Source organism: Rhinatrema bivittatum, chromosome 1, assembly GCF_901001135.1.
Source record: "Rhinatrema bivittatum chromosome 1, aRhiBiv1.1, whole genome shotgun sequence".
Classification (NCBI taxonomy): Eukaryota; Metazoa; Chordata; class Amphibia; order Gymnophiona; family Rhinatrematidae; genus Rhinatrema; species Rhinatrema bivittatum.
The window spans coordinates 479,473,681-479,499,467 of NC_042615.1; the positions used below are offsets into that span (position 1 = coordinate 479,473,681).

At 43.4% G+C, this 25,787-nt stretch overlaps 1 protein-coding gene across 1 annotated transcript in view; it reads right to left on the reverse strand.

Annotated features, from left to right (window-relative positions):
* The window catches only part of FOCAD (focadhesin), a 788,759-nt gene that overhangs the window by 18,580 nt on the left and 744,392 nt on the right, over nt 1–25,787 (reverse strand). Inside the window, exons 40-41 of the mRNA XM_029606912.1 lie at nt 14,440–14,617; nt 3,926–4,023 (exon numbers count right to left, since the gene is read on the reverse strand). Of these exons, the coding sequence (XP_029462772.1) occupies nt 3,926–4,023; nt 14,440–14,617 (276 nt within the window). The remainder of the gene's footprint in view (nt 1–3,925; nt 4,024–14,439; nt 14,618–25,787) is intronic.

A 25,787-nucleotide genomic window follows, 5' to 3' on the forward strand; every position in this document is an offset into this window, starting at 1 on the left:
GCGGTCCGGAACGGCAGCGGTCCGGAACGGGCTCCTGCTATTGAATCTTGTTGTCTTCAGCCGGCGCCATTTTCCAAAATGGCGCCGAAAAATGGCGGCGGCCATAGAACAACACGATTCCACGGCAGGAGGTCCTTCCGGACCCCCGCTGGACTTTTGGCAAGTCTTGTGGGGGTCAGGAGGCCCCCCCCAAGCTGGCCAAAAGTTCCTGGAGGTCCAGCGGGGGTCAGGGAGCGATTTCCCGCCGCGAATCGTTTTCCGTACGGAAAATGGCGCCGGCAGGAGATCGACTGCAGGAGGTCGTTCAGCGAGGGTTCCGGCGCCTCGCTGAACGACCTCCTGCAGTCGATCTCCTGCCGGCGCCATTTTCCGTACGGATAACGATTCGCGGCGGGAAATCGTTCCCTGACCCCCGCTGGACCTCCAGGAACTTTTGGCCAGCTTGGGGGGGCCTCCTGACCCCCACAAGACTTGCCAAAAGTCCAGCGGGGGTCCGGAAGGACCTCCTGCCGTGGAATCGTGTTGTTCTATGGCCGCCGCCATTTTTCGGCGCCATTTTGGAAAATGGCGCCGGCTGAAGACAACAAGATTCAATAGCAGGAGCCCGTTCCGGACCGCTGCCGTTCCGGACCGCCGCTGGACACCCAGGTTATTTAAGTCATTTGGGGGGGGGTTCGGGAGGGTGGGAGATTTAATTTAAAGGGTCGGGGGTGGGTTTTAGGGGGTTTTAGTGTGCCGGCTCACGATTCTAACGATTTATAACGATAAATCGTTAGAATCTCTATTGTATTGTGTTCCATAACGGTTTAAGACGATATTAAAATTATCGGACGATAATTTTAATCGTCGAAAAACGATTCACATCCCTACTGTATTATCCACCATGATGCCTAGCTCTTTTTCCTGGGTGGTAATTTCTAACCTGTAACCTAACATTGTATAACTACAGCTTAAGTTATTTTTCCCTATATGCATCACCTTGCAGTTGTCTACATTAAATTTCATCTGCCATTTGGATGCCAAAATCATCTTCTGCCATGACTCGGATTCAAACTGAGGTTGCTGCAACCACAACGCAGAATACTAACCACTATAGGATCATGGCCATCTACTTGCCGTGATCCTATAGTGGCCTGATCCACACCAGATTTTCAGTACATTTTAGAGGGTCCAAAGGTATCCTGACAGAGGTATTATTGTTAATCCACATATTGATGTGTGAGTTCTAGAAAATAGGTTCCATCAGTTCTGCATGGAATGTCCTATTCTTATTTTTTTGCATCCCTGTAGACCCTACTGTTGCGATGCTGCCCACAGCCGGAGCTACGGGCAGCCTCTTACCTCCCTTCAGCCAGCCGGCCTGACACCCGACGCCATCTTCTGCATGGCGGGCCTTGCTGCCATGCTCCCATGTGGCAGGAGGCCGCCACCAACTTCTTCTCCGCGCCAGGGAGCCGCGGACTTCTGCCTGCTCTCTGCAGTTGGAGGCCACCCATGTGGACTCTTCGCAGCAGGAGTCGCCGGCGTCGTCCTCCTCTTCTGCGGCCGAGAGGCCGCCCTGAAGCTTCCCTTCTCGGCCCGGAGGCAGCTGCTGTCCTTGTGGCCTGGAGGCCGCTGCCATCTCTGCCGCTGACGTCACCATCTTCTTCTGTGGCCGAGAGGCTGCTCCGGAGCTCCTCTTCGCAGCCCAGAGGCCACCACCGGCGTTTCCTTGTGGCAGGAGCTGCCCTCGGTCCTTCTTCATGCGGCAGGGAAGCCACCTGCCATGCTGGGGCCTGCTTTGCGGCCTGCTCCGGCTCCTGCTTCTCAGCCGTGAGGGCATCACTGTCCAAGGTCCTGCACTTCCTGTTTCCTTCTCTTTAGGTGCGGGGCCGTGCCTCTCTTCCTGTTTTAAAGGGCCAGTGAAGGAGTGGCCCGTCTGTGACATCACCATGGGAGTCGCCTCTTCAGCTCTACAAAAGGGCTCACTCGTCATTCCTCCTTCGCAAGGAGCTAGTCTTCTCTAGGAATTCTCTGCATTCCTGCTCCTGCTTGGCTTTCCTTTGTCTTCATGGGATCCCTCGTTGTTGTCATCTGTTCCTGGTCTCTGCTGATGTCTCGTATGTCCTGATGTTCAGTGTTCCAGTCTTGATGTCCTGATGTCCGTCCTGTCTAGCTTCTTTCAAGGCTCCACGCTGTTCCCGTCCCTGCGTGGTCCACAATCAGCCCGGCTGGGTTGAGTAGGATGCGCAGCGGCCCAGTGGTCGGCGACCACCCCCGCTGGGGTGTGGAGGGCGCTGGTGGGTCTTTCTATCCGTCGGAGCCGAGGATCTTCCATGTCCCTTCCAGCCACCTCCAGGGTCTGGAGTCATCTAGATGTCCTGCTTCGCTCTTCCCGGCTGCCCCTCGTTGAGTGTCCTGGGAGTCTGTCGTGGATGTCCTGAACCTTCACCTTGGAGGCCTGATTTTTAACTTTCCTCCAATGTCTTGGTCTCCGGCTATGCCTAGTCTTCGGCGGACTGTGCTCCAGTGGATAGCCTGAGGGTCATTCTAGCCACTGAAGCCTCCTTTCCGGCTGAGGGTGTTAGAGTGCTATCCGGATTCCACTCCATCCTGAGTTTTATTACATGATTTTAGCTTGTCTTGTCTTCAGTACCTGAGTCTTATCCACATTTCGTCTGAGTCTGGTTGTCGTCATCGTCTGAGTCTTGTCTTCGACATCACCAGAGTCTTCATCTTCAGTTCGTGTCTTCGCCCTTCCTTCCTGTCCGGCCTGCTGCCTTTGCCATTACCCAGCGGCAGGTCCGAAAGGGCTTGGAGTGGTCGGAGGACTCCTCAGAGACCAACCTTGCGTGGTTGGCCTCACCGAGGCCGTGCAAGTCGGCAGGGGCCTGGGCTACCAGTCTCCAACCAGAGGAGAACCTGTCTTCACTGCCTCAGTGCTTCCTTGGAGCTCCTCTCCTGGTTCGCCGAGGTCCAAGGGCACACTTCTTCCGGAATCGGGAGCACCCCCTAGCGCTCCCTCCTACTTATTCTCTAATCTTATTCTTGCCTCCCTGCCCCTAGTGATCCTCTGTGCCTGTCTTATGCCTCTCCAAATTCCAGTACTGATTTTAGCTCTTCAACCTCCTCTGGGAAATGTCCATGCATTCAGCACCCATTTTGTGAAAAAATTGCTTCTTTATATTATTTATCCAGTCTCAGCATCATAACCCCTTGCTCCAGACCTTATTCAATGAAAAATACTTTACTTTTGCACTTTATAACTTAGGTATCTGAAAGTCTCCACTCTATTGTATCCCTTTGCTTCCTCCTCTCTTTCATGGATACGTTTCCTTTAGTCTCATTCTCACAGGTTTCCAGAAACAGACACAATTCTCAAGTTGAGAGCCCATCAACAATATATAGATGTATTGCTCACATATTGTCTACTGGCTTGTCACAATGTTTGGCAACCTGAAGCTTATCAGATATGATGTCTGTCCTGCTTTCTGCTCATCATTACTTCAACACTTATGTACTGCTCATCTAGATTTTTGCACCCTAAATGCAATATTGAACTTTATTGCATTAAATAGCTTCAACCACTACTCAAGAATTTTTTTTTTTTTAAGACTGTCCCTTTTTACCTTCATTTCCCGTCCCTCTGCATCATTTTGACAAAACCCTGACTAGATTTGATACCAGTGCTAATGCTATGGTAATCTGCTGGCCATTCTTTTCTCCCTGGTGTGAACTCTGTTTACCAATACCCATCAAAACGGATCACTCAACCAGTTTCTAATCCATTTTACGTCCTTGAGACCTACTCTCATATAGCACAGCTAGCATAAGTCTCCTGTGTGGAGAGAAGACAAAGGGCCTTACTCAAATATAAGTGGACTATATCTAACACTCTCCCCAGTCAAGTGGTCAAAAGTTACAAAATTTGTTTTGCAAAATATACCTTTTTCAAATCCACGTTTTCTACCAATATGGATTTGTAAGCCACATTTCTAATATGGCCCATTAATTCCAATAGCCACTCCATTCTCTTCAGCACTCCTACAAAGAAAAATACAACATGTTATATAACTGCTTTATTTCAAACGTTTCAGCAATAAATAAGAACATCTGCTGAATGCACAATCTGCAGATTTATCTATCATTTTTAAATTTATTTATTTATTTTATTTAAAGTTTTTTATATATTGGCATTCATGAATCAATCACATCATGCTGGTTTACATAGAACAAGGGGGTGCAAAAAACAATAGCAACTGGAACCTGTGCGAGGGGAAAAAAAATGCAGTTACAAAGAACAAGGGCGATCAGACTGGGAGAAGAGAGAAAGAAAGACTAAAGGAGTTTAACATTATATGGAATTATTTACAAAGAACCGAAATGGCTGTATTATGAATGTTTTGGGTGTGGGGGGGGGGGGAAGGTTAGGATGAGTCCGGAAATGCTTGATTGAATAGCCAAGTCTTAAGTCTTTTTCGGAAGGTTGGGAGGCAGGGCTCCTGTCGGAGGTCAGATGGAATGGAGTTCCAGAGTGATGGTCTCGCTGTTGAGAATGCCCGATCTCTTAGAGTTATATGCCGCATGGTTTTTGCATGTGGTACTTGGAGGGAACCTCTGTATGCTTCTCTGGTTGGTCTAGTAGAGTTATGTTGCCTTAAAGGGAATTGTAGGTCTAAAGGAGCATGGTGATGGATGGCTTTATATATGATAGTGATGGACTTGAAGATGATTCTGAAGTGGATTGGTAGCCAGTGTAGGTTTTTTAGGATTGGTGATATGTGGTCTATTCTCCTAGAGTTGGTAAGAATTCTTGCTGCCGCGTTTTGGACCATCTGTAGCAGTTTGGTGTGAGAAGATGGGAGACCTAGTAAGATAGAGTTGCAGTAGTCTAACTTAGAGAAGATAATTGCCTGTAGAATCGTTCTGAAATCTTGAGAGTGGAAGAGAGGTTTTATCCTTTTCAGCACTTGGAGTTTATAGAAACAGTCCTTAGTTGTGCGGTTGACAAATTATTTTAGGTTCAACCGGTTATCAATTATCACTCCTAAGTCTCGCTTGGGTGGAGAGAGGATTGGCAGAAGGCGTAGTAGTGGTGATGCCATTTTCTGGTGAGATTAGAAGGTCATGAGAGGTCTTGAACGAGTAGATGTGACTCGGTTATTTACACTTTCGAATAATAGAAGGACTAGGGGGCATTCCATGAAGTTAGCAAGTAACACATTTAAGACTAATCGGAGAAAATTCTTTTTCACTCAACGCACAATAAAGCTCTGGAATTTGTTGCCAGAGAAGGTAGTTAGTGCAGTTAGTGTAGCTGGGTTCAAAAAAGGTTTGGATAAGTTCTTGGAGGAGAAGTCCATTAATGGCTATTAATCAATTATACTTAGGGAATAGCCACTGCTATTAATTGCATCAGTAGCATGGGTTCTTCTTAGTGTTTGGGTAATTGCCAGGTTCTTGTGGCCTGGTTTTTGGCCTCTGTTGGAAACAGGATGCTGGGCTTGATGGACCCTTGGTCTGTCCCAGCATGGCAATTTCTTATGTTCTTATGTTCTTATGAGGTGTTTAATATAAGGTTTAGGCTGGCAAGGAGGTTGTTGATTTCTTGGAGGAGGGTTTCCCAATGATCAAGAGTTTTGGAGAAGGATTCTTTGAAGGGGATCACAATCTGGATGTCATCAGCATATATGAAATGTTTCAGTTTTAAGTTGGTTAGGAGCTGGCATAGAGGGAGAAGGTAAATGTTAAAGAGCGTGGGGGATAGGGAGGATCCCTGAGGGACTCCAGCCGGAGAGTCGTGGCATAAATAGTTGCTGCTGCATAATTCTTACCAACCTCAACATGCAACCAGCTTGATATCCACTCAGTTAGTCCTCAACAATTTGTTCTAATGTCAACCATTTTTGTCCAGTTGCACTTTCTTTTGTTGGTGACTCCAGTATTTTTAGCTCCTGATAATCTAACATAGCCAAGTTACCAAATAAATCAAACAATTTCTAGTAAAATTCTTAAAAATAAATCTTCAGCATAGCACAGAAATCACTGATAGAATGTGCTATATCTGACCAACAAAAAATAAAGCTCTGAATTATGAGAATTCCATACCTCACTAGTTACTGTTTCATCCAGAAGACAGTGGAATATTTTCCACCAGAATATTAAAGGCAGCAAGCATATTGCAATGAATAGTAGGGATGTGCATTCATTTCATTTGTTTCGGAGTTATGCATGTAACTCACATACTTTATGGTACACGCATAACAAATAGTACAGATGCACTTTTAATAATTCGAGTTATGCGCACAGTAATCCATTTTTTTACGAGTGCACTATAAAGGCTGCAAGTTACATACATAACTCTGAAATGCATGAAACAAATGCACATTCCTAATGCATAGTCCATTCCTTATATACAAACCAGTTTTTTTTTTCCAAAATAATGTTTATTAACCGGAAGACGATACACTCACATGGGAGAACAATAGCATATGCAACATAGAAAACAGCGTACAATACAAGCGTTGTACACAAATGTTCGGTCTAACAACCGATCCCAACGTATTCCCTGGTTTTCTCTTTTTTTTTCCCCTCCATCCAATCTTAGCCCAATCATCCCCTCCCCGCAGAAACAACTCCAAAGCATTCCCATTCATACCTCATGCATACCACATACAAACCTCCCTTCCCCACCCCCTATCCCACGGAACCTCAGTTAAGACCATATGGGCTTATATCCAGTGTTACTGAGCTCAGTTTGTAAAGCAAGAGGAAACAGGGCATAACATGCATTCCAACAAGCATTATATATCTTGTCCGGTTTTCTCTTGCCCAAGCGGAAGTCCATATATTCCATCTGTAGTAAAGAGGCCATCCTGCCAAACCACGCATCAACTGAAGGTTGTGCCAAGGAATCGGTCCAGAGAGCCAGTATGGTGCGGCATGCCAACATAACCGCTAGACGTTCAAATATTGCTCTAGAACGTGTACCAGGAACCTGATCAGTCTGTTGATGAGCCAGTAAAAGGCGACCCACAGGAGAAATGACAGTACTAGTACTTTTAATCACGTCAAGAACTGATTTCCAAAAAAGCTCCACGCGTGGGCACGCCAACAAAGGATGGTATAAATTGCCCTCAGCTGCACCACACCAGCTACATAGAGGAGACTGCGTAAGCTTCATATGATCCCGGCGAACATCATCACAGTATATATTATGAAGAATTTTAAATTGGACCTCCCGGAGCTCCACGTCAGGCAGCAACTGGTAAAGAGCTGTAAAACAGCTCTTCAAGTAATTCGGGGTCATTGGGGAGTCCAACAAGGCAGTCCAGCGAGTCGTAAGATGTTGCAATCGGCCTGGGTGACCCAGTGATTGACTGAGTTTTTTCCAACCAGCAATTGTATTCTTGAGGCAGGTAATGTCAAAAACCTTGGTAGCAAACGCCGTTTCCGCTGCCAGGCCCTCTATAGACCATGCAAGGGACTGGATATAATGACAGGCTTGCAGGTACGCATAAAAGTACTTAGTAGGCAGTTGAAACATACGGGCCAGAGTAGCAAAATCTTGGATAACGTGGGAGTCCGGTTCTAACAAATGAAATATGTATACCATCTCATCAGCCCAAGCCTGGAAGACCGCCCTGTCCCGCCCCGGCACAAAACTTGCATTCCCCACAAAAGGCAAAAAAAGGGAGGCTATACCCCGCAAGCCCCATTGTCTCTGCAACCATTGCCAGGCTTGGATACAAGGTTGTAAAAATATTCTGGGGTAGGTCAGATTACTCCGTAACCCTGGGCGCAGCTGAATAAATACTTAAAGGGGAGCTAGGTTGAGACATCTTATTTAACATTCCTGGGGCACAATAGCAGTAGGTCTCCGTAATCCACTCACCCACATACCACAACTGACATGCCACATTATAAAGTCTGAAATCCGGCAAATTAAGCCCTCCCTGCTCCCAGGGCCAGTCTAAGATGGTATAAGCCAATCGAGCCCATTTCCCCTTCCACAAGAACTTTTGTAAACGAGTACGCAATTGTTGAAGATCCCCGGCTTTCAACCAACAGGGAATCATGTGCAGCAAATAAAGAAGTCGGGGTATTAGCACCATTTTAATAAGGGCACTCCTACCAAGTAGGGAAAGTGGCAATGGGGTCCAAAGCTGCAGCGGCACCCGAAGCTTAAGGAGACATGGGGCAATATTCAGCTTGTAGAGTCGTTCCAGCTATTGGGGTACTCATATACCCAGATATTTTATCTTGTCAGGGGCCCACTGATCAAAAAGGTGAATAATATTAGGCACACTGGTGGCGGACATCCCACAAACAAAAGGATGTCATCCGCAAATAACGCAGTCTTCAAAGGGTGGCCATTTACACTAATCCCAGTGAACCCTGGATCGCCTTGCAGCCGGATAGCCAGGGGTTCTAAGGCCAACACAAATAGCAATAGGGAAAGGGGACATCCGTGCCGGAGTCCGCAATATAAAGGAAAAGAGTCGGTAGGCTCCCCATTAAGCAGAATAGAGGCGCTAGGGTTACGATAAAGAGCCTTCAACCATTGGATATAAGCCCCTGAGAAGCCGTAACATTGCAGGGCCCAGACATATATTCCCAGGATAAGGCATCAAAGGCCTTTTCCGCATCTAAACTCAAAACCAATGCCTCCACTGTCAATTGATAGCTTAAGACCGCTAGCAATCGCTGGACATTACAAACCCTTTGCCGCCCTTTGACAAACCCCGTCTGATCATTATGAATAAGGACAGCTGCCAGGATTTTTACATCTACATTTAGTAAGGAAATGGGTCTATAAGAACCCACGTCCAAGGGGTCTTTTCCTGGTTTTGGGAGAACAACAATGACAGACCGATTGGATGTCTCAGCAATACGGTAAGTGAGCAAAAGGTCAGCATAGTATTTCTGCATCGGGGACAGAATTGTAAATTTCAGTATCTTGTAAAATTTGGAACTTAATCCATCTTGGCCTGCGGCCTTCCCCAATTTAAGCTTGTGGATGACAGCGTGGATTTCCCCCTCAGTGATGGGGCTGTTCAATGCAGTAACCTGGTCAATAGTTTACGAGGGCCACGAGATCCCTTGAAAAAGGGACTCAGCTACATCGGCGTCCATAGGCTTAGAGCCATATAGAGACATATAATATTCCCGGAACCTATGTGCGATGTCCATGGGAGTACTCAAGTGGTCTCTCTGGCTATTTCGGATCCCTGTTACGGCTGCCCATTGGCCCCTAGGCCTAATAAGGTGGGTCATCAGTCTACCTGCCCTGTTCCCCTGTTTATATAAGTGGTACGATAGTAGCGAAGCGATTTAGATGCCCTTTGGTGAAGTAAGCCATTGAGAGCAGCCCTAGCCCTATCAGCCACCGCCTTGGACTCCCTAGTCAAGGATGTCATGTGTTGTTGCTGAGCATGTTTAAGAACAGCAGTTAACCTCAAAATTTCAGCATTGCATTTTTTTATTTGCCCTGGCCACATATGCTATTATTGCACCTCGCATTATGACCTTACTGGCCTCCCACACGGTCGCTGCACTCATATCTGGGGTTGCATTATATTTTAAGTATTCCAACCATTGAGTTTGCAAATAATTATGGAATACTTTGTCCAGATATAAATCTGGACGCATGCACCAGGAGAATGGAGGGCGAGCCCGGGAGCCTCAGTTTATGGTTACCGTCGATAGAAATAGTGCCATTACTGGCCTCCGTCACCCTCGGGAAACAACTGTCCGATACCAGCAAGTAATCCAACCTGGAATAAGACTGGTGGGGGTTAGAAAAAAATGTAAAGTCAGAGTCTCCGGGATGCAATACCCGCCAAATGTCTATTAATTGCAATTCATCACATAACAGATTGACTCCTTTACTCCTGTCCTGATTATGCACAGGCTTGGGGGGGTCTGATGTCTAGCTGCTTATTCGCAACTATGTTAAAGTCCCCCCCCCAATTACCAAACGACAGGCAGAGAACTCAGCCAGCCGACTCACCAAGGAAGCAAAAAACAGAGGAGAATATACATTTGGAGCATAAATATTACACAGTACCATTTTCTGATCATGTAATGTACCTACGACAATCATGTATCTTCTCTCTGGGTCCTGGTATGTTTGCGTCAGCTGAAATGGTAAATTTTTATGGATGAGAATGGCGACCCCACGCTGCCTCGAACTGATTGAGGAATAACAGCAGTGGCCCACCCAGTCTCCCTGTAATTTAGCGTGTTCCTTATCTGTAAGATGCGTTTCCTGCAAGAATACCACCTGGGCTCACATGCGCTTAAACATTGTGAATAACCTCTTTCGCTTAATCGGGGAGTGGACCCCATCCACATTCAGCGAGACAATTTAAATCTGTGCCATACCATGAACCCAGGTCACATAAAAGGATGACATTATTCACATTTAGACTTCCAAAGCCCCCCACAGCCTGGGTCTTAGAAAGCAGCTTGGCATATATTAAAACAGCCAGAAATACAAGACTTCCTGCACACAGAAAAGAGGTTTCCCCTCCCTTCTAGTCTGCCTCTCACTCACACACACAAACCACAGCCATACCCACACATACCCCACACAGTCCAAATACATCCAAACCCAGAACTCCTTGCTCCTCAAGAGGCACAAAGTACCCAGCGTCCCTGCAGGGCACACTGGCTTTCCTCTGCCCCCCCCCCCCCTTTGTATCGCTCCCATCCATCCCCACCCCCCCCCCCCCACCTGCATGTAACATATAACTTCAAGTAATTAGAACAGATTAAAGAGAACTTGGTAATTGAAACAGCCAACAGAGTCAGCCCCCGGACAGCAGAAAAAGGAAAAATAAAAAGTTAGATAACAGAGGCAATGTAGAGCAACAACTCATCCCTCTAGAAAGGGCCAAAAAACAGTCAGTTAAGTGTTCTGTTGGCAGGACAGCAAAAACTGAGGCGCTGGCATAAACAAATCAGGACACCTCTGCCCTTCAAGTAACATTGCCAGGCTCTAGCGAGGATATAAAGGAATTGGCGTCTTCTTTTTTGCAAAAGAAAAGGACAGTACCATTGTGTTGAACTCGTAGCTTCGCAGGAAAAAAGTAAGGCAAACAGTACCCCCCGTTTGTGTAACTCAGTGCAGGCAGGGGACAGGGCTTTCCGTTGAGCAGATACCGCGGCGGAGAAATCGTGGAACAACAGGATCTTGTGCCCCTGGTACTCCACCCCCGAGTGCTGCCTAAATGCTCGCATAAGCTGAATCTTGTGAGACCAGTTCTGAATTCTGGCCATCACGGGCCGTGGTTTACTAGCATCGGCTCTAGGCGGCCCCAGTCTGTGCACTCTTTCACAGCGCAGGCGGCCAGTGATCAACGTCAGGCCCAACTGGCTGGGCAGCCAAGTTTCAATAAGATCATATAGTTCTTGGTCTGGTACGGATTCAAGAAGGCCAATAATTTTTAAATTGTTTCGGCGGTTCCTATTCTCTTGATCTTCCAACCGATCTAGCAAAGAAAAATTCTGCGTAGAGAGCGCTTGTACTTGCCTTTCTGCTGCTTGCAGCCTGTCTTCCTGATCAGACAGCCTATGCTCCGCTTCATCCAGCCTCTTTGCCTGCCCCTCAACAGCATTTACAACATTTTCGATGGAGGTTTGAATTTTAAGGAGCCTGATATCTTAAGCAGGGCCTCCTCAGAGACCTCTGCTACCGGAGCTGTATGATCTCCCGCGGCCACGGCTGCCATCTTGGCCACACTATAAGAATGACATGATTGCGCCGATCTCTGGCGCATTACGGGCCCCTGAGCACTCAGTTCCGCCTCAAAATGTGTCCTCTGCACCCCCCGTGAGTTTAAAGTCCAGATGCCAAAGAAGGTAGGAAGGATGACAGCGGATTCGAAGGGAGGGAGGCTGGCCCGGATCGCTGGCACTGCGGGGGGGATGGTGCCTTTTTTTGCTCCTTACCGGTCCCAGAAGCCTCGTTTTCGCTGCAAATCACGGTGAAACGGCAGCCCCAACCAGTCTGCACAGTCTCCCATCAAAAAAGAAGGGGGATCATATTTTTCCCAGGGAGGATGGCGTCCGATGGAGGGGGGAGGGGGCCCAGAGCGAGCTGGCTATGCTGTCGACCCCGGTGACGTCATCCCGAAAGTCCCAAACCAGTTTTATTTAAATGGAATATACTTGGATGGCTAAATGGCACGCTGGTCTGCCCAAAGTTTATTTCCCCATGCAATTTTTGTTTATATCCTGTGTGTTTTCCTCTCTTATGATCTTATAGGGCAATTTTCAAAGGAATTATCTTCAGGTAAATGGGTATTTACCTGTGAAGGAAGCCCCTTTCAAAATGAGCCTCCCTTCTCCCGCCCCAACCCAGTGTGGGGAAAAAAGGATGCAGGTTGGGGCCGGAGCCATCCTAGCAAAGAATGCATGGAGAGTTTATTTTTTAACTCCATCTGCATGCTTCTCGGCAGGGAATTTGGACTTGCAAACTTTGCAGTTAGATATCCAGCAGTCCCTGTTGCACATGACATTTTCACAGGGAAGCTACATTGGGGCTCATCATCCAGAGGGGATTTCCTATTTCTATAAATTGCCGGGTGAGAGAGAAAGCTAATACCAGAACTTTATACATACATCATAGAACCCCCTTCCCCCCACCCTAACTCACACACTTCCTTTTGATTCACCAGACGTTGTTGGGAAACTAATTCCTCTGAATAAGCTTGTTGCTTATTTCTGCAGCAGTCACATATAAAACAGTTTATGTGCAAGACAGTATTAATTATCCATCTCAGATAAAATATATTAGTGCTCACCGGAGTCACATAAGAACATAAGAAATTGCCATGCTGGGTCAGACCAAGGGTCCATCAAGCCCAGCATCCTGTCTCCAACATAATCTTCAAGTCAGAAGTGCAACCTCAAGCTTCATTCTTACTCTGGGATTAATGGTCATCCAGCTATTACATTTAATGGTCATTATTAAAAGTATCAATAGCTATTACTATTAATGGTCATCCAGCTATTACAGTAAATAACTTTATTCTAATGACTAATTTGGTCTATAGAATGATTCTGTAAATAACTATATTCTGGTTTCTTGTTATGTTAAGATATGCATTTATTGATTATATGCGTTCTACTTATTTTATTTTATCTTATTATATGCTTAATGTATTATCTCATTGTTTCATGTTCTATGTAAGGCCTAGGGCACCCATGTAAAGCCTATAGAGTCTCTCTGTTAAATGTAAACCGAAGTGATTTGTATCTGATACAGGAACTCCGGTATATAAAAATCAAAAATAATAATAATAATAATAATTACTTCCAGATGGGGAAAAAAATAAATAAAGTGACTAGACAGAGCATGTTGGGTTGCATGCTCCACTGATGGTAGATTGAGTTTATCAACCCAGAAGCTCACAGCGAGATCTAAGGTCTTACAGACTGGCTGTATAAACCGAGTCAATGACTTCAGCCCTTTTCATGATGGAGAGGCATCTGTGTTACAAAATATGATATCATCATCATAAATCAAAGAGAAGGAGCTCTGCTCCAGGACCAGTTCACACATGGGCAAATCGGGTAACACAAAACAAAGTCTGTGTGTGGCAGAGGTGGGTACAATATCAGAGCTGTTAAAAAATAGGCTATATTAAATTGCTGCTTGTACAAAATCTAAGTTAGAAGCATAAAAGCATGGTCAGAAAAAAAACATACATTAAACCCCTTAAGATCAATGCTGCTTAGCATCTAATAAAGGCACCCGTGATAATTATAGGTTTCTATGAAATGTACAGGTGTTTGGCTCCAAAGGGCTGGATACTCTGCAGGTTATAATCTTTTTCACTGGATCTACATCATAATTATCCAAAGATGATGATACATATTAGCTTTCAAGACCATACATAGGTCTCCAATAAAAATTAAGGGACCTGGGTGTGGTCCTTGAAGGCCCAAGTGCATTACCATCTTTGCACAATTGTTACCTTGGTTCAATAAAAAGACATCCAAACCTTCAAGGAATCCAGGATGTATACAGCTGCTAGAACTTTGTACATTCTAAAAGGGATACTGGGGGATAGCCAAGAAAATATTCTAACATGTGCTAGAATTCTTTGGAGGTTCTATGTACTGTAAAAACAGGGATACTGGAGATGCAAATACTGCTGGGCCCCAAGGAAAGTTCATATCTGAAATGTTGGGATAGCTGAAAAAATCTGGAGAAGAAAGAAAGCAAACACCCCTCAATCAAAGTGTTCTCAGATCTGAGCCTTACAAGCGAATTCACATCAGTGAGCCAAATGGCAGCCAGCTCCTCTACATTAGCTGGAAGTAATAATGTAGGGATGGAATGCCACAACCACTTAATGTATAGCAGATGCTTATTACTAGTTCTAAGACAGACATGCAGGCAGCAAAGAAGAGGGGTGAATATCTTCATCTATTTTGCTGTGTTCTCACCTGTATTTTCGTGACTTATGAGCCGTGCTTGGTAAAAAGCTTGCATCATCATCCAAACAACAGTTCCTTTCTGGCTACACGCAGCTGCAACACGGATGACATCATTCAAACACAGCAAGGGAACACGGCCTTGAGAAACCAAGTACACTCTCAGGAAAGTGGCCTTCTCAATATTGTCCTACAAAGCCAAAACACCTTACATGAACAAAGGACAAGATTCTAAAGATACAGAAATTGAAGTTGATCTGTAAATATAAGGAGCCATCAAATATCTTATAATCACAATTATTGTGATGGTAAAATGTTAGTTTTATTTGCTAATTGACACAATATGGTCATCAACAAACATTCCAATTCACATACAGCAGGATGCCAGTCCTCACACATGGGTGACAACATTAGACAGAGCCTTGAACAGAAGTTTGACTACAAAGATTCCAGAAGATTTAAATGTGGCCTCACTGGGCATGTGCAGCCCTGACCACTCCCCCACATCCCATGCAGGACTTCTCACTTCATGACAAAGCTAAAGACTTAGAGAAACCAACTCCAAGTGGAAGTGGGAGTGTTTTGTGAGCTCTGACATCCTGCTGTCCTCAGGAAAGCAACTCTTCTTTCTCTGAGGATAGGCAAGATGATAGCCCTCACAAAACTCTCCTGCCACCTCTTGGAATGGTATCTCCAAGTCTTTAGCTTTGTCATGGACTGAAAAGCCCTCTGTGGGATGTGAGGGAGCGACCAAGGCTGCATATGGCCGGTGGAGCATATTCAAAATTGTTAGAAGTTTTGAAGTCAAACATCTGTGAGGGGCTCCAACTGATATCACCATCCTGCTTGTCCCTCTTTGGAAAATGAACATCTTTATTCTTCATCTTACTTTAACAAGGTCCATCACTATTACTTACTTTAACAAGGTCCATCACACTGGCTGCCAATAGAACAAAGGGTTCAATATAAAACACTCTGCACAATTCACAAACTAATGAAGAAAAAGCAGATTGGTTAAACACAGCGCTGTGCTTACATGTCCCCCAGAGAAGTCTTAGATCAGCCAATAAAGCCCTTCTAACCATCCCTTCAGCCAGGGCAGCCAGACTGACTCAAGTCAGAGAGCGAGCCCTATCCTTAGCTGGACCAATTTTGTGGAACACTATGCCCCTAGAAACTAGATTACAGAGAGATTTAAAACTCTTCAAAAAAAGTTTAAAAACCTGGCTTTTCAAAAAAGCTTTTTACAGTGAAAATGGAGAATAAGAAATAGAAGCTAACAGGCAATGGAACATCAACACACAGCACAAAGTCACCTAGATGCGTATTTGCATATTTTATTATTTTCTCTCATACTTTACTTTTAAAACTAAATAGAGACAGTATAAAGTACTATACTTATATGGTTACCCTATTAATCATATATATGGACAAGATTCATGTCACCTTTCATATAGATTGTATTATTGAAACATGTAACCGAAACTATATTGGCACTTTGTAAGATAGTATGACCCAAGCTGAACATTAAATATATGTGCCTCTCTGTAAACCGTTGTGATGGTGCATGACCAAACGACGGTATAGAAAAGATCTTAAATAAATAAATACATTCATTAATTAAAAAGAAAGCAACCTGTAAACTTTCCCGTGTAATAATCCTCTCAAATCACTGAAACCCACCAAAGGAAGAAAAAGCACCACTGCAAGTGTGGAAGAAGTTGTCCTTTAGCACAAGAAAAGCTGTTAAATTTGAAGTTGGCAATTTCCAGTCCTTGGACATGCTATGGAACATTTCCTCGCACTTAGGGATACACTAGAAACTGAATGCTTTATGCTTGCAAATATGGTATGATCCATAGATCTTTCCCATCAGGGTGCTTCTATATTTGGGTCTGTCCTCAGGGTATGAAATTCCAGATCCAAATGCACTAGCCAATAAAAATATGCACTTGCTCAGAATAGCTTAACCTGAGATTACTAGAGTTAAACAAAATTCAATTAACATTTTCTGGTACATATGATATGTCACAAATCACCATGTAGACTCCGATGCTCATTTTGCGGAACTAAATACCACCAACAAGGTATATGGGAAGGAAACAGGAAGAGACCCACCTTGGTACTTACTTGTGAGGAAGACTATGTCTGGCTCTGTCGATTAGATTAGCCCTTATTACGTTTTATAACTAACATTTTTGCCAATCAACAGTTTATTATTCTCTTGGCCCTCACTCGGTTTGTGGATTACCTATGATACCTCAAAATGGTAGAAAAAGAACTCAGCTAAATTCTATTGATGTTAAAAGAAAAAAATTCTTTTTTTTTTTTAACAATAAAAACTTTATTGTGCTATTTAGTACGTTCTACATATCCAAACACTGATTACAGGTGAAGATATACAATTCTCTTCGTTTCTCCCATGTCTTTCCCACATATTTCTCTTCACTACCTTCCTATTTCCTGAAGCAGGACAAAATTCCCAGATTTCAGCTCTTTCTCCACTCACATTGATGGTCTCTTGTAGTTCTGGCTTCTTCTAAACATGTCCACATCACTGTGTGCTCATCATCAATTCTGCTCCATTACTCTCCCTGTTTCATTCTGGAACAAACTGGCCACTGCCAGAATCATAACTAGACATTTTAGTATATGGGGCCTGCAAGTGTATTTGAACCCCTTTCCATTCCATCCTCCAACCACTCCAATCCACAGTTCTCTCTCCTTTCCCCACCCCGAGAGTATGATCCCAGGTTGTCTTCTCCCCACCCCCATTCAAAGGAAAAACCTCTCTCTCTCTTTTTTGCTCTTCCCCAACATGACCTCAGGTTTTTTCTCCCTCTCGCCCTTCTCTATTCTGTCCTTCATGCATCTCCAGTCCTCTCTCACACATCCACAGTTCACTCACCATTTCTCCTCAGTCCCTTGTCTTTTCCCCATTCCTCCATTCTTTCGCTTCTCCTCAGCCAACAGGAAGAGAACATTCACTTCTTTACCTTGTGTAGCCTCCTCTGCCACACAGCTCCAGTTACAAAGTATGAACTCTGACTTGCTGTCAGGTCCCATAAGAACAGCGTGAAATTTATGAGGGACTGGGAGGTTCATATTGCAGTACTACAACTACAAAGAAGAAGAGGCCACATGAGATAATGATGCACAGCTCTACAACTGCCAGTCGGGAAAGGAGGGGAGAGGGGAGAAAGAACCAAGGATCAGGATGGGGGTGGGGTGGAGAAAACAGGGAAATCTGGGATCACCTGCTATGCTTGTTCTCTCCCCTTTCTCCTTCCTGGCTCTTCATCTGCTGCTAGCCAGTGCTAACATTTCTGTTAGTTTTCTACCCTCAAGGTGCTTTGTGCTCTGGGTGGCTGAGCCACTGGCTCACCCCTAGAAACTCATGAACTGTGGAGTCAAGCATTTGGAGTGCAGTAATTCAAAGGAGCTGCATGTGATGGGGCAAAAAACTGCTGCATAGACCGAGAAAGAGCTTGTAGAGATAGTCTGATGATTTGAAGATAGCAAAGCAATGTCACAAGCAGTGACTAAGGCCAGTGGGGATGTTGGGCTGCATAAGAGACAGGTATAACCAGACTGTATCTCAAAAAAGATAGAGACAGGATGGAATTGTTCCAGAGAAACGCAACCAAAATGGTGTGAGGTCCACACAATAAGAACATAAGATGTGCCATACTGATTCAAACCAAAAGTCCATCAAGCCCAGTATTCTGTTTCCACCAGTGGCCAATCCAGGTAAAAAGTACTTAGCATGATCCCAAATGGTCGATAGATTCCATGCTGCTTACCCCAGAGTTAAGCAGTGGATTTCTCCAAGTCCATCTTAATAATGGTTTATGTACTTTTCTTCCAGGAACTGGTCTAAATCTTTTTTAAACCCAGCTATACTAACAGCTTTCACTACATCCTCTGGCAACGAATTTCACCAAAAGACTTATGAGATAATCACTGGAGGAAATAAACATACAATTATCACAATAATATATAACTTTAAAAGGGATACTATGATAAGATGAGGAAACTAGTTAGAAGAATATAAGTGTCAAAAGCCTTCATGAGGTATGGAGACTATTTAAAACAATATTTTGGAAACCCAGATAAAATGCATTCCAGGAAATAAGAAAGATCAAAAGAAGAAGAATCACTCACCAGCATGGATAAATGGAGCTGTACAAGAGGCTATCGAAGACTAAAAAGGCATCTTCTAAAAAGTAAAATTTTTCTTATCTGATAATTTTCTTTCCTTAAGTCCTGCTAGACCAGTCCATTACTCTTGGGATTCCCCATTCCTCAACTGCCGGAGACACCTACTTCATGACTTCACTCTTAGTCATAAAAAGGAGAGTGGACACAGGCCCTTGTCAGTAGCCTATGCTCAAAGCATGGAAACTCCTGTATACTACTGTTTTTGCCTCTTTCTCCCTCTTTTTTTTCCAGTCCCTCAAGGTCAATCTCCCCTACAGGAAAGGGACGAGAGAGAGAGAAACAAACTCATATGGGTGGGGCTAGGACTGGTTTAACAGGACTCAAGGAAAGAAAATTATCAAGTAAAAACAATTTTACTTTACTTTTCACCTGCTAGACAAGTCCATTACTTTTGGGAGATACAAAAGCTATCTTCTAGGCTGGGTGAGAAGAAGACAGGGCTGCCTTAAGGTAGTGCTTGGAAAACAAGTGCAGGGATAACCAATTGGCTGCTTTGCAGATTTCACCTGGAGAGACCAATGATGCTTCTGTCCAGGAAGATGCCTGTGATCAAAGAGCTTAGGCATAGAGCACCACATTGCTTGTCTATCATTAAGCATATTAGCTAAAGAGATGGTCTACTTGAACCATCTTGCTATCATGGCTTTATAGGCTTCTTTCACCTTTCAAGATCCGCCAAACAGCACAAAAAGCCCGTCAGATTTCTTGAAGGAGTTCATCACCTTCAAGTTTCTTAGTATTACCCAGCATACATCCAGTAGGTGAAGACTACTGTTCTTCCCTTTACATTCTAATAGCACCACTACAGGGTTCATCATGACTCGCTAGAGAGGTAAAGTTCATGAAGAAGCTGATATAAGAACCAACAAGAGTAAAGGCTATCTTAAACCTAGTCTTTACTGGAACACAGGATTTGTGTGAGAGGTAACAGTGCTGGAGTCACTTGACAATAGTGATTACAACATGATCAAATCTGACTTAATAACTGGAGGGAGGACACTAAAGAAACCTAGTGTGACAGCATTTAACTTTAAAAAAAAGTGACTGATAAAATGAGGAAAATGGTTAGGAAAAAACTGAAAGAAGCAACTACAAAAATAAGAGTTTAGATCAGACAAGGATGATATTTAAAAATATCATCTTGGAAGCCCAGACCAGATGTATTCCACGCATTAGAAAAGGTAGAAGGAAGGCTAAACGATAACCAGCATGGTTAAAAGATGGGGTAAGAGAGGCTATAATAGCTATAAAAAAAAATCTTTCGAGGAATAGAAAAGGAAAATGAATGAAGAAAATAGGAATGGACCCAAGAAGCAAAGCGGAAGCCGATCCAGTTGGCTGTATAGCAGTAGAAACAAAGAGAATCGGTAGTTGGAAAAGCCCTTTATTTAATAATGCCCGACTCTTACATAGAGCTGCCTCAGGGGCAATCAATTAAGACAGGACTGATGCCTGCAAGGCCAATGTCACAATAGCATATATAAGCTCATCTAATACCTGTGAAAAGTACCAATTGTAGTTTGTCTTAACCAATTGTGTCCGTAGTCATCAATAGTAATCCAAATGAGGTCTGTAGTCAGCGCCGTCAACCAACATGGAAGCAAAAACTCATAATAAAGGCTTTTACATTCAAAGTAAACGTCTGCGAGGGAGTCAGTTGGACCATTAGATGATCAAGGGATAAAAGGGGCTCTTAGATATGACAAAGCAATAGCAAATAGACTAAATTAATTCTTTGCTTTGGTCTTCACTAAGGAAGATGCAAGAGAGATAACCATAATCACAAAAAAATCTCACTCAAAATAATGACTCAAAAATTGACACAAACAATAGATGTGTGAAAAATATATAAAAATTGAATGACCATCATATGGCTCGGGTAAACACATAATGTGGTGCTTTATAATCCCATTTTTATGCTGAAGTTATAAACAGTCATTCATAAATATCAGTATACATGTTCAACTTCTCCCTTTTCTCAATGGTCCTTTTTTTAAGGTTTTTATATTGCACATAAAACATAAAAATACATTGTCCAAATATGAATAAATAATATGTACTTACCTGTATGCTTATTGTTCTGGGATCGCAAAAATGTCTCCAAGAAATGCCTCAGAAGAGATCAAATTGCTGTGTGTCTAGTGCCCGACATTGCAACATTTCAGAAGGACTATTCCTTCCTTCTTCAGGGGATAGGTGAAACACAATAGAATCTAAGACAGCAAAACCTGGTGTTTGTGCTGGAGGAAAAATTGCAATTAAATAAGGCAGTGGTATTGCTGATGAAACGGTATTGCAAAATGCGAGCCAAATAGGTATTTAAATATCAGAATCGCTGAGACGCTGCCAGCAGAGAGTGAGAATACCATGCCAGAAATTATATTCAAAGTTAATGATTTACAGGAAATGAAATAAATCTTAGTGAACTTGGAAGATGTACTAGGGCAAATTGACAAACTAAAGAGAAGCAAATTATCTGGACCAGATGGTATACATCTCAGAGTGCTAAAAAATTGAAAAATGAAACGGTGGACCTGCTATTGGAAAGTTGTAAACTATCATCTATGGTATCTAAAGACTGGAGGGATGCCAATGTAATGTCAATTTTTAAAAAGGGATTCAGGAAATTACATACTGGTGAGTGATGTCTGAGCCAGGCAAAATGGTAGAAACTATCACAAAGAACAAAACTGCTGAACATATAAACATATTTTAATGGAACAAAGACAACTAGATTTAGCCAAGAGAAGTCTTGCCTCACCAATTTGCTACATTTTTATTGAGGGTATAAATAAACTTGTGGATAAAGGTGAGCCAGTTGATATAATGAATCTGGATTTCCAGAAATCATTTGACAAAGTCCCTCATGAGAGACTTCTTATGAAATTAAAAAGTCATGAGATAAGGGGCACTGTCCTATTGTGGATTGTGAACTGGTTAAAAGGTCTAAATACTTTCCCAATGGAAAAAGGTGAATAGTGGAGTGCCCTAAGGATCTGTTCTGGGACCACTGCTTTTTAATATATTTATAACCAACCTGAAAATGGGAACAAGTGAGGTGATCAAATTTGCCAATGAAACAAAATTATTCAAAGTTGTTAAATCACAAGAGGATTGTGAGAAATTGTGGCCCTTGCAAAACTGGGAGACTGGGCATGTGAAAGGCAAATTAAATTAAATGTGGACAAGTGAAAATTGATGCACTTAGGGAAGAGCAACCCAAATTATAGCTACACAATGCAAGGTTCCACCATCAGGAAATACTACTCAGCAAAAGGATCCAGGCGTCATTGTTGATAATACGCTGAAATCTTCTGTTCTGTGTGCAGCAGCAGCCAAGAAAGCAAATAGAATACTAGCAATTATTAGGAAAGGCATGGAGACTAAAACAAATAATATCATAATGCCTCTTTATAGCTCCATGGTGCGACCTCATTTTGAGTATTATGTGCAGCTGTGGTCACCATATTTCAAAAAAAGATATAGCAGAATTAGAAAAGGTATAGAGAAGGGTGATCAGCTGAAAGGCTGAAGAGGTTATAACTCTTCAGCTTGGAGAAGAGATGGCTGAAGGGAGATATGATAAAGGTTTATAAAATAACAAATGGAGGAGGAGGACCGAGGGAGAGACTCTCGAAAGAGAGTAATTTGGCCCGGGGACTATGTCTGAGTCTTCGACTTGCCTGCAACGCTGGAGCTACAACATCCTGACTCGCCCGTAATGCCGCCCCCCGGTGACGTCAGCAATCGGGGACGACCTCCAAGGTACAAATTCGGGGAAGGAGCAGCTCTGAATCCGGAGGAGGACCGAGGGAGAGACTCTCGAAAGAGAGTAATTTGGCCCGGGGACTGTGAGTCTTCGACTTGCTTGCAACACCGGAGCTACAACATCCTGACTCGCCCGTAGTGCCGCCCCCCGGCGACGTCAGCAATCGGGGACGACCTCCAAGGTACAAATTCGGGGAAGGAGCAGCTCTGAATCCGGAGGAGGACAGAGGGAAAGACTCTCGAAAGAGAGTAATTTGGCCCGGGGACTGTGAGTCTTCGACTTGCTTGCAACGCCGGAGCTACAACATCCTGACTCGCCCGTAGTGCCGCCCCCCGGCGACGTCAGCAATTGGGGACGACCTCCAAGGTACAAATTCGGGGAAGGAGCAGCTCTGAATCCGGAGGAGGACCGAGGGAGAGACTCTCGAAAGAGAGTAATTTGGCCCGGGGACTGTGAGTCTTCGACTTGCTTGCAACGCCGGAGCTACAACATCCTGACTCGCCCGTAGTGCCGCCCCCCGGTGACGTCAGCAATCGGGGACGACCTCCAAGGTACAAATTCGGGGAAGGAGCAGCTCTGAATCCGGAGGAGGACTGAGGGAGAGACTCTCGAAAGAGAGTAATTTGGCCCGGGGACTGTGAGTCTTCGACTTGCTTGCAACGCCGGAGCTACAACATCCTGACTCGCCCGTAGTGCCGCCCCCCGGCGACGTCAGCAATCGGGGACGACCTCCAAGGTACAAATTCGGGGAAGGAGCGGCGCGCAACCGAAGCCGCGCGCCAAAGGAGCGCGCCCCTTCTAGAGATTTTATATGGGTAGAAAAAGGAAGGTAAAAGTTTGTATGTCAACTCCATTGGTACCGGTTAGAGGCCCAATGGATTCCCTTGTGATAGGAGGGCGAGCCAGACTGCTCGGGAGGTTATACCGGAAATATACTTTTCGTCTGGAACCTCAGACAACACCAGGTCACCACAGCAACTTCAATCCTTACTAGTACGTACTAACCCTGTATCCCAAACCTTGTTACCAGGGGAAGTAAACTTAAATGTAGATTTTGTTCAACCTAATACTGGGGGTAATGAGTTGAATGGGCAGGGTGAGGGTTCTGGATCTACAGGGACAGTAATTGAACCTTTAGATCCTCAAAATATCACACTTGCTGATATTTGGCAGGCGTTAACTAGCTTACAAAAAATTGTGTCGAGTTCAATTATCCAGAATAGTAAGTCAACTGTTGAAATTAAAAATATGTTGGAGATGCATAACAACCGATTAAATTGCTTAGAAGAACAGAGTAAAATAATGTCAACACAAATAAAAGTTGTACAAGATGTTAATAATTCTTCTATAAAAGATGGGATAATAATTCACAGGCAGATAGAAAACCTGGAGAATCAAAATCGAATTAGAAATTTGAGATTTTTAAATTTTCCTATAACCAGGTTACTATCTCCTTTAGAATTATTGAAAAAATACTTGTCTGAGATCCTTTCAATATCAACAGTTGATGAAAGATCGATTTCCAAGATTTACTATGTCCCTAGATCCAAATTAGAGATTCAAGTGGGGGAAGAAGCTATGGATCAAGTCCAACAATCTCCAAATTTAACCTCCTTTCTTGAATCTTCTATAGATGATATTCCACAGAGAGCGACTATGTCAGTAACTCTCTGTAGGGAAAGGGACAAGAATATGATTTTACAAAAGTATTTCCTTAATAAAGATATTCAGTTTTGTGGGCAGAAGATCCATATATTTCCTGATGTTTCTAGAGTCACACAAATGAGAAGGAAACAATTTTTAGTAATGAAACCGAGAGTACTAGCTCTAGGTGCTACATTCTTTTTGAAGTTTCCCTCAAAGTGTTCGGTTGTTTTTCAAAAAAATAAGTTCATTTTTCAGGATCCCTCCCACTTGGAAGCTTTTTTGGGTGATAAAGAACAGGCTTGAGGTGTAAGGCTGTAAAATGTAATTTTCTCCCGTTTTCTGTATATGTATTACAGTTTTTTCTTGATATTTGATTATTACTTATGAAACATCCTCCCATTATGGGGACTATTGATTATTGAGAATTAATTCATATGTAGTTTGTGGTAATATTATGTTTATTTTTGTTTCTTTAATCCAATAATCATTGCTTGATTTTGCAAAATGTAAAAATTTTGTTAAAATCTCAATAAAATATAAATTAAAAAAAAACAAAAACAAATGGAATGGAACGAGTAAACAATTGGTTGTTTACTCTTTCAAAAGTACAGAAATCTGAGACACACATTGACGTTATTAGGAGATACATTTAAAACTAGTAAGAGAAAATATTTTTTTTACTCAATGCATAATTAAGCTCTGGAATTCCCTGGGATAAGCAGCTTGGAATCTTTTTACCCCTTGGGATCCTGCCAGGTACTTGTGACTGGATTGGCCACTGTTGGAAACAGGATACTGGGCTTGATGAATCTTTGGTCTGACCCAATATAGCAACATATGGCAAACCTTTTACCCCATTGAATACCGCCTGCTTCAACTTTTCCATAATCCTACTTAGTTAAGCGATTCCATGTACATTAATCTTCTGTACATAGTACCCCTCTTTTCTGCCTTTCTCTCCCCTCATTTCTTCAAACAAGCCTTTCTCCCCCCCTTCCTTTTTCCCCTTTCTCTCCCCTATTTCCTCAATCTATACCTTCTTTTCCCTTACTTATTCCCCTTTTCCTACCCTTCCTACCTTCTACCCCTTACCCTCCCCCCCCCCTCGCCCTACCCCCCTGCCTACCCTCCTTTCAAACCTACACTCCTCGTTTTCCTTTAACATTATTTATTTTGTTGTATTTTGCTTTTGGTTTTCTGTTTGTTGCTTCTCGTTTTAGTAACATCCTATTGTTTCAATGTCATACTGTTATATTGTTATATTGTTATACTGTATCTCCCAATTGAGTTCTATGTAAACCGGCATGATGTGTTTCACGAATGTCGGTAAATAAAAGTTAATAAATAAATAAATAAAAGTCTTCGGTAGCAAATTTAGAACAAAGTGGAGAATATTTTTCACTCAATACACAATGAAGCTGTGGAACTTGTTGACGGAGAATATGGTCAAGGCAGCTGGCATAGCTGTGTTTAAAAAGTTTGGACAAGTTTATGAAAGTAAAGTCCATCAAAAGTTAATTATTAACCAGGTAACTCGGAGTTCCACCACTTCGCAGATAAGTGAGCACAAGAAACAAACTATTTTTAGGGATTGGCCACGGTCAGAGACAAGATGCTGGGGTCAATGGACGCTTGGTCTGACCCAGTATGGCACTTCTTATGTTGTTATGGCCTAAATATGTACACCCTGGAGGAGAGAAGAGTCAGGGAAGATATACTCGTA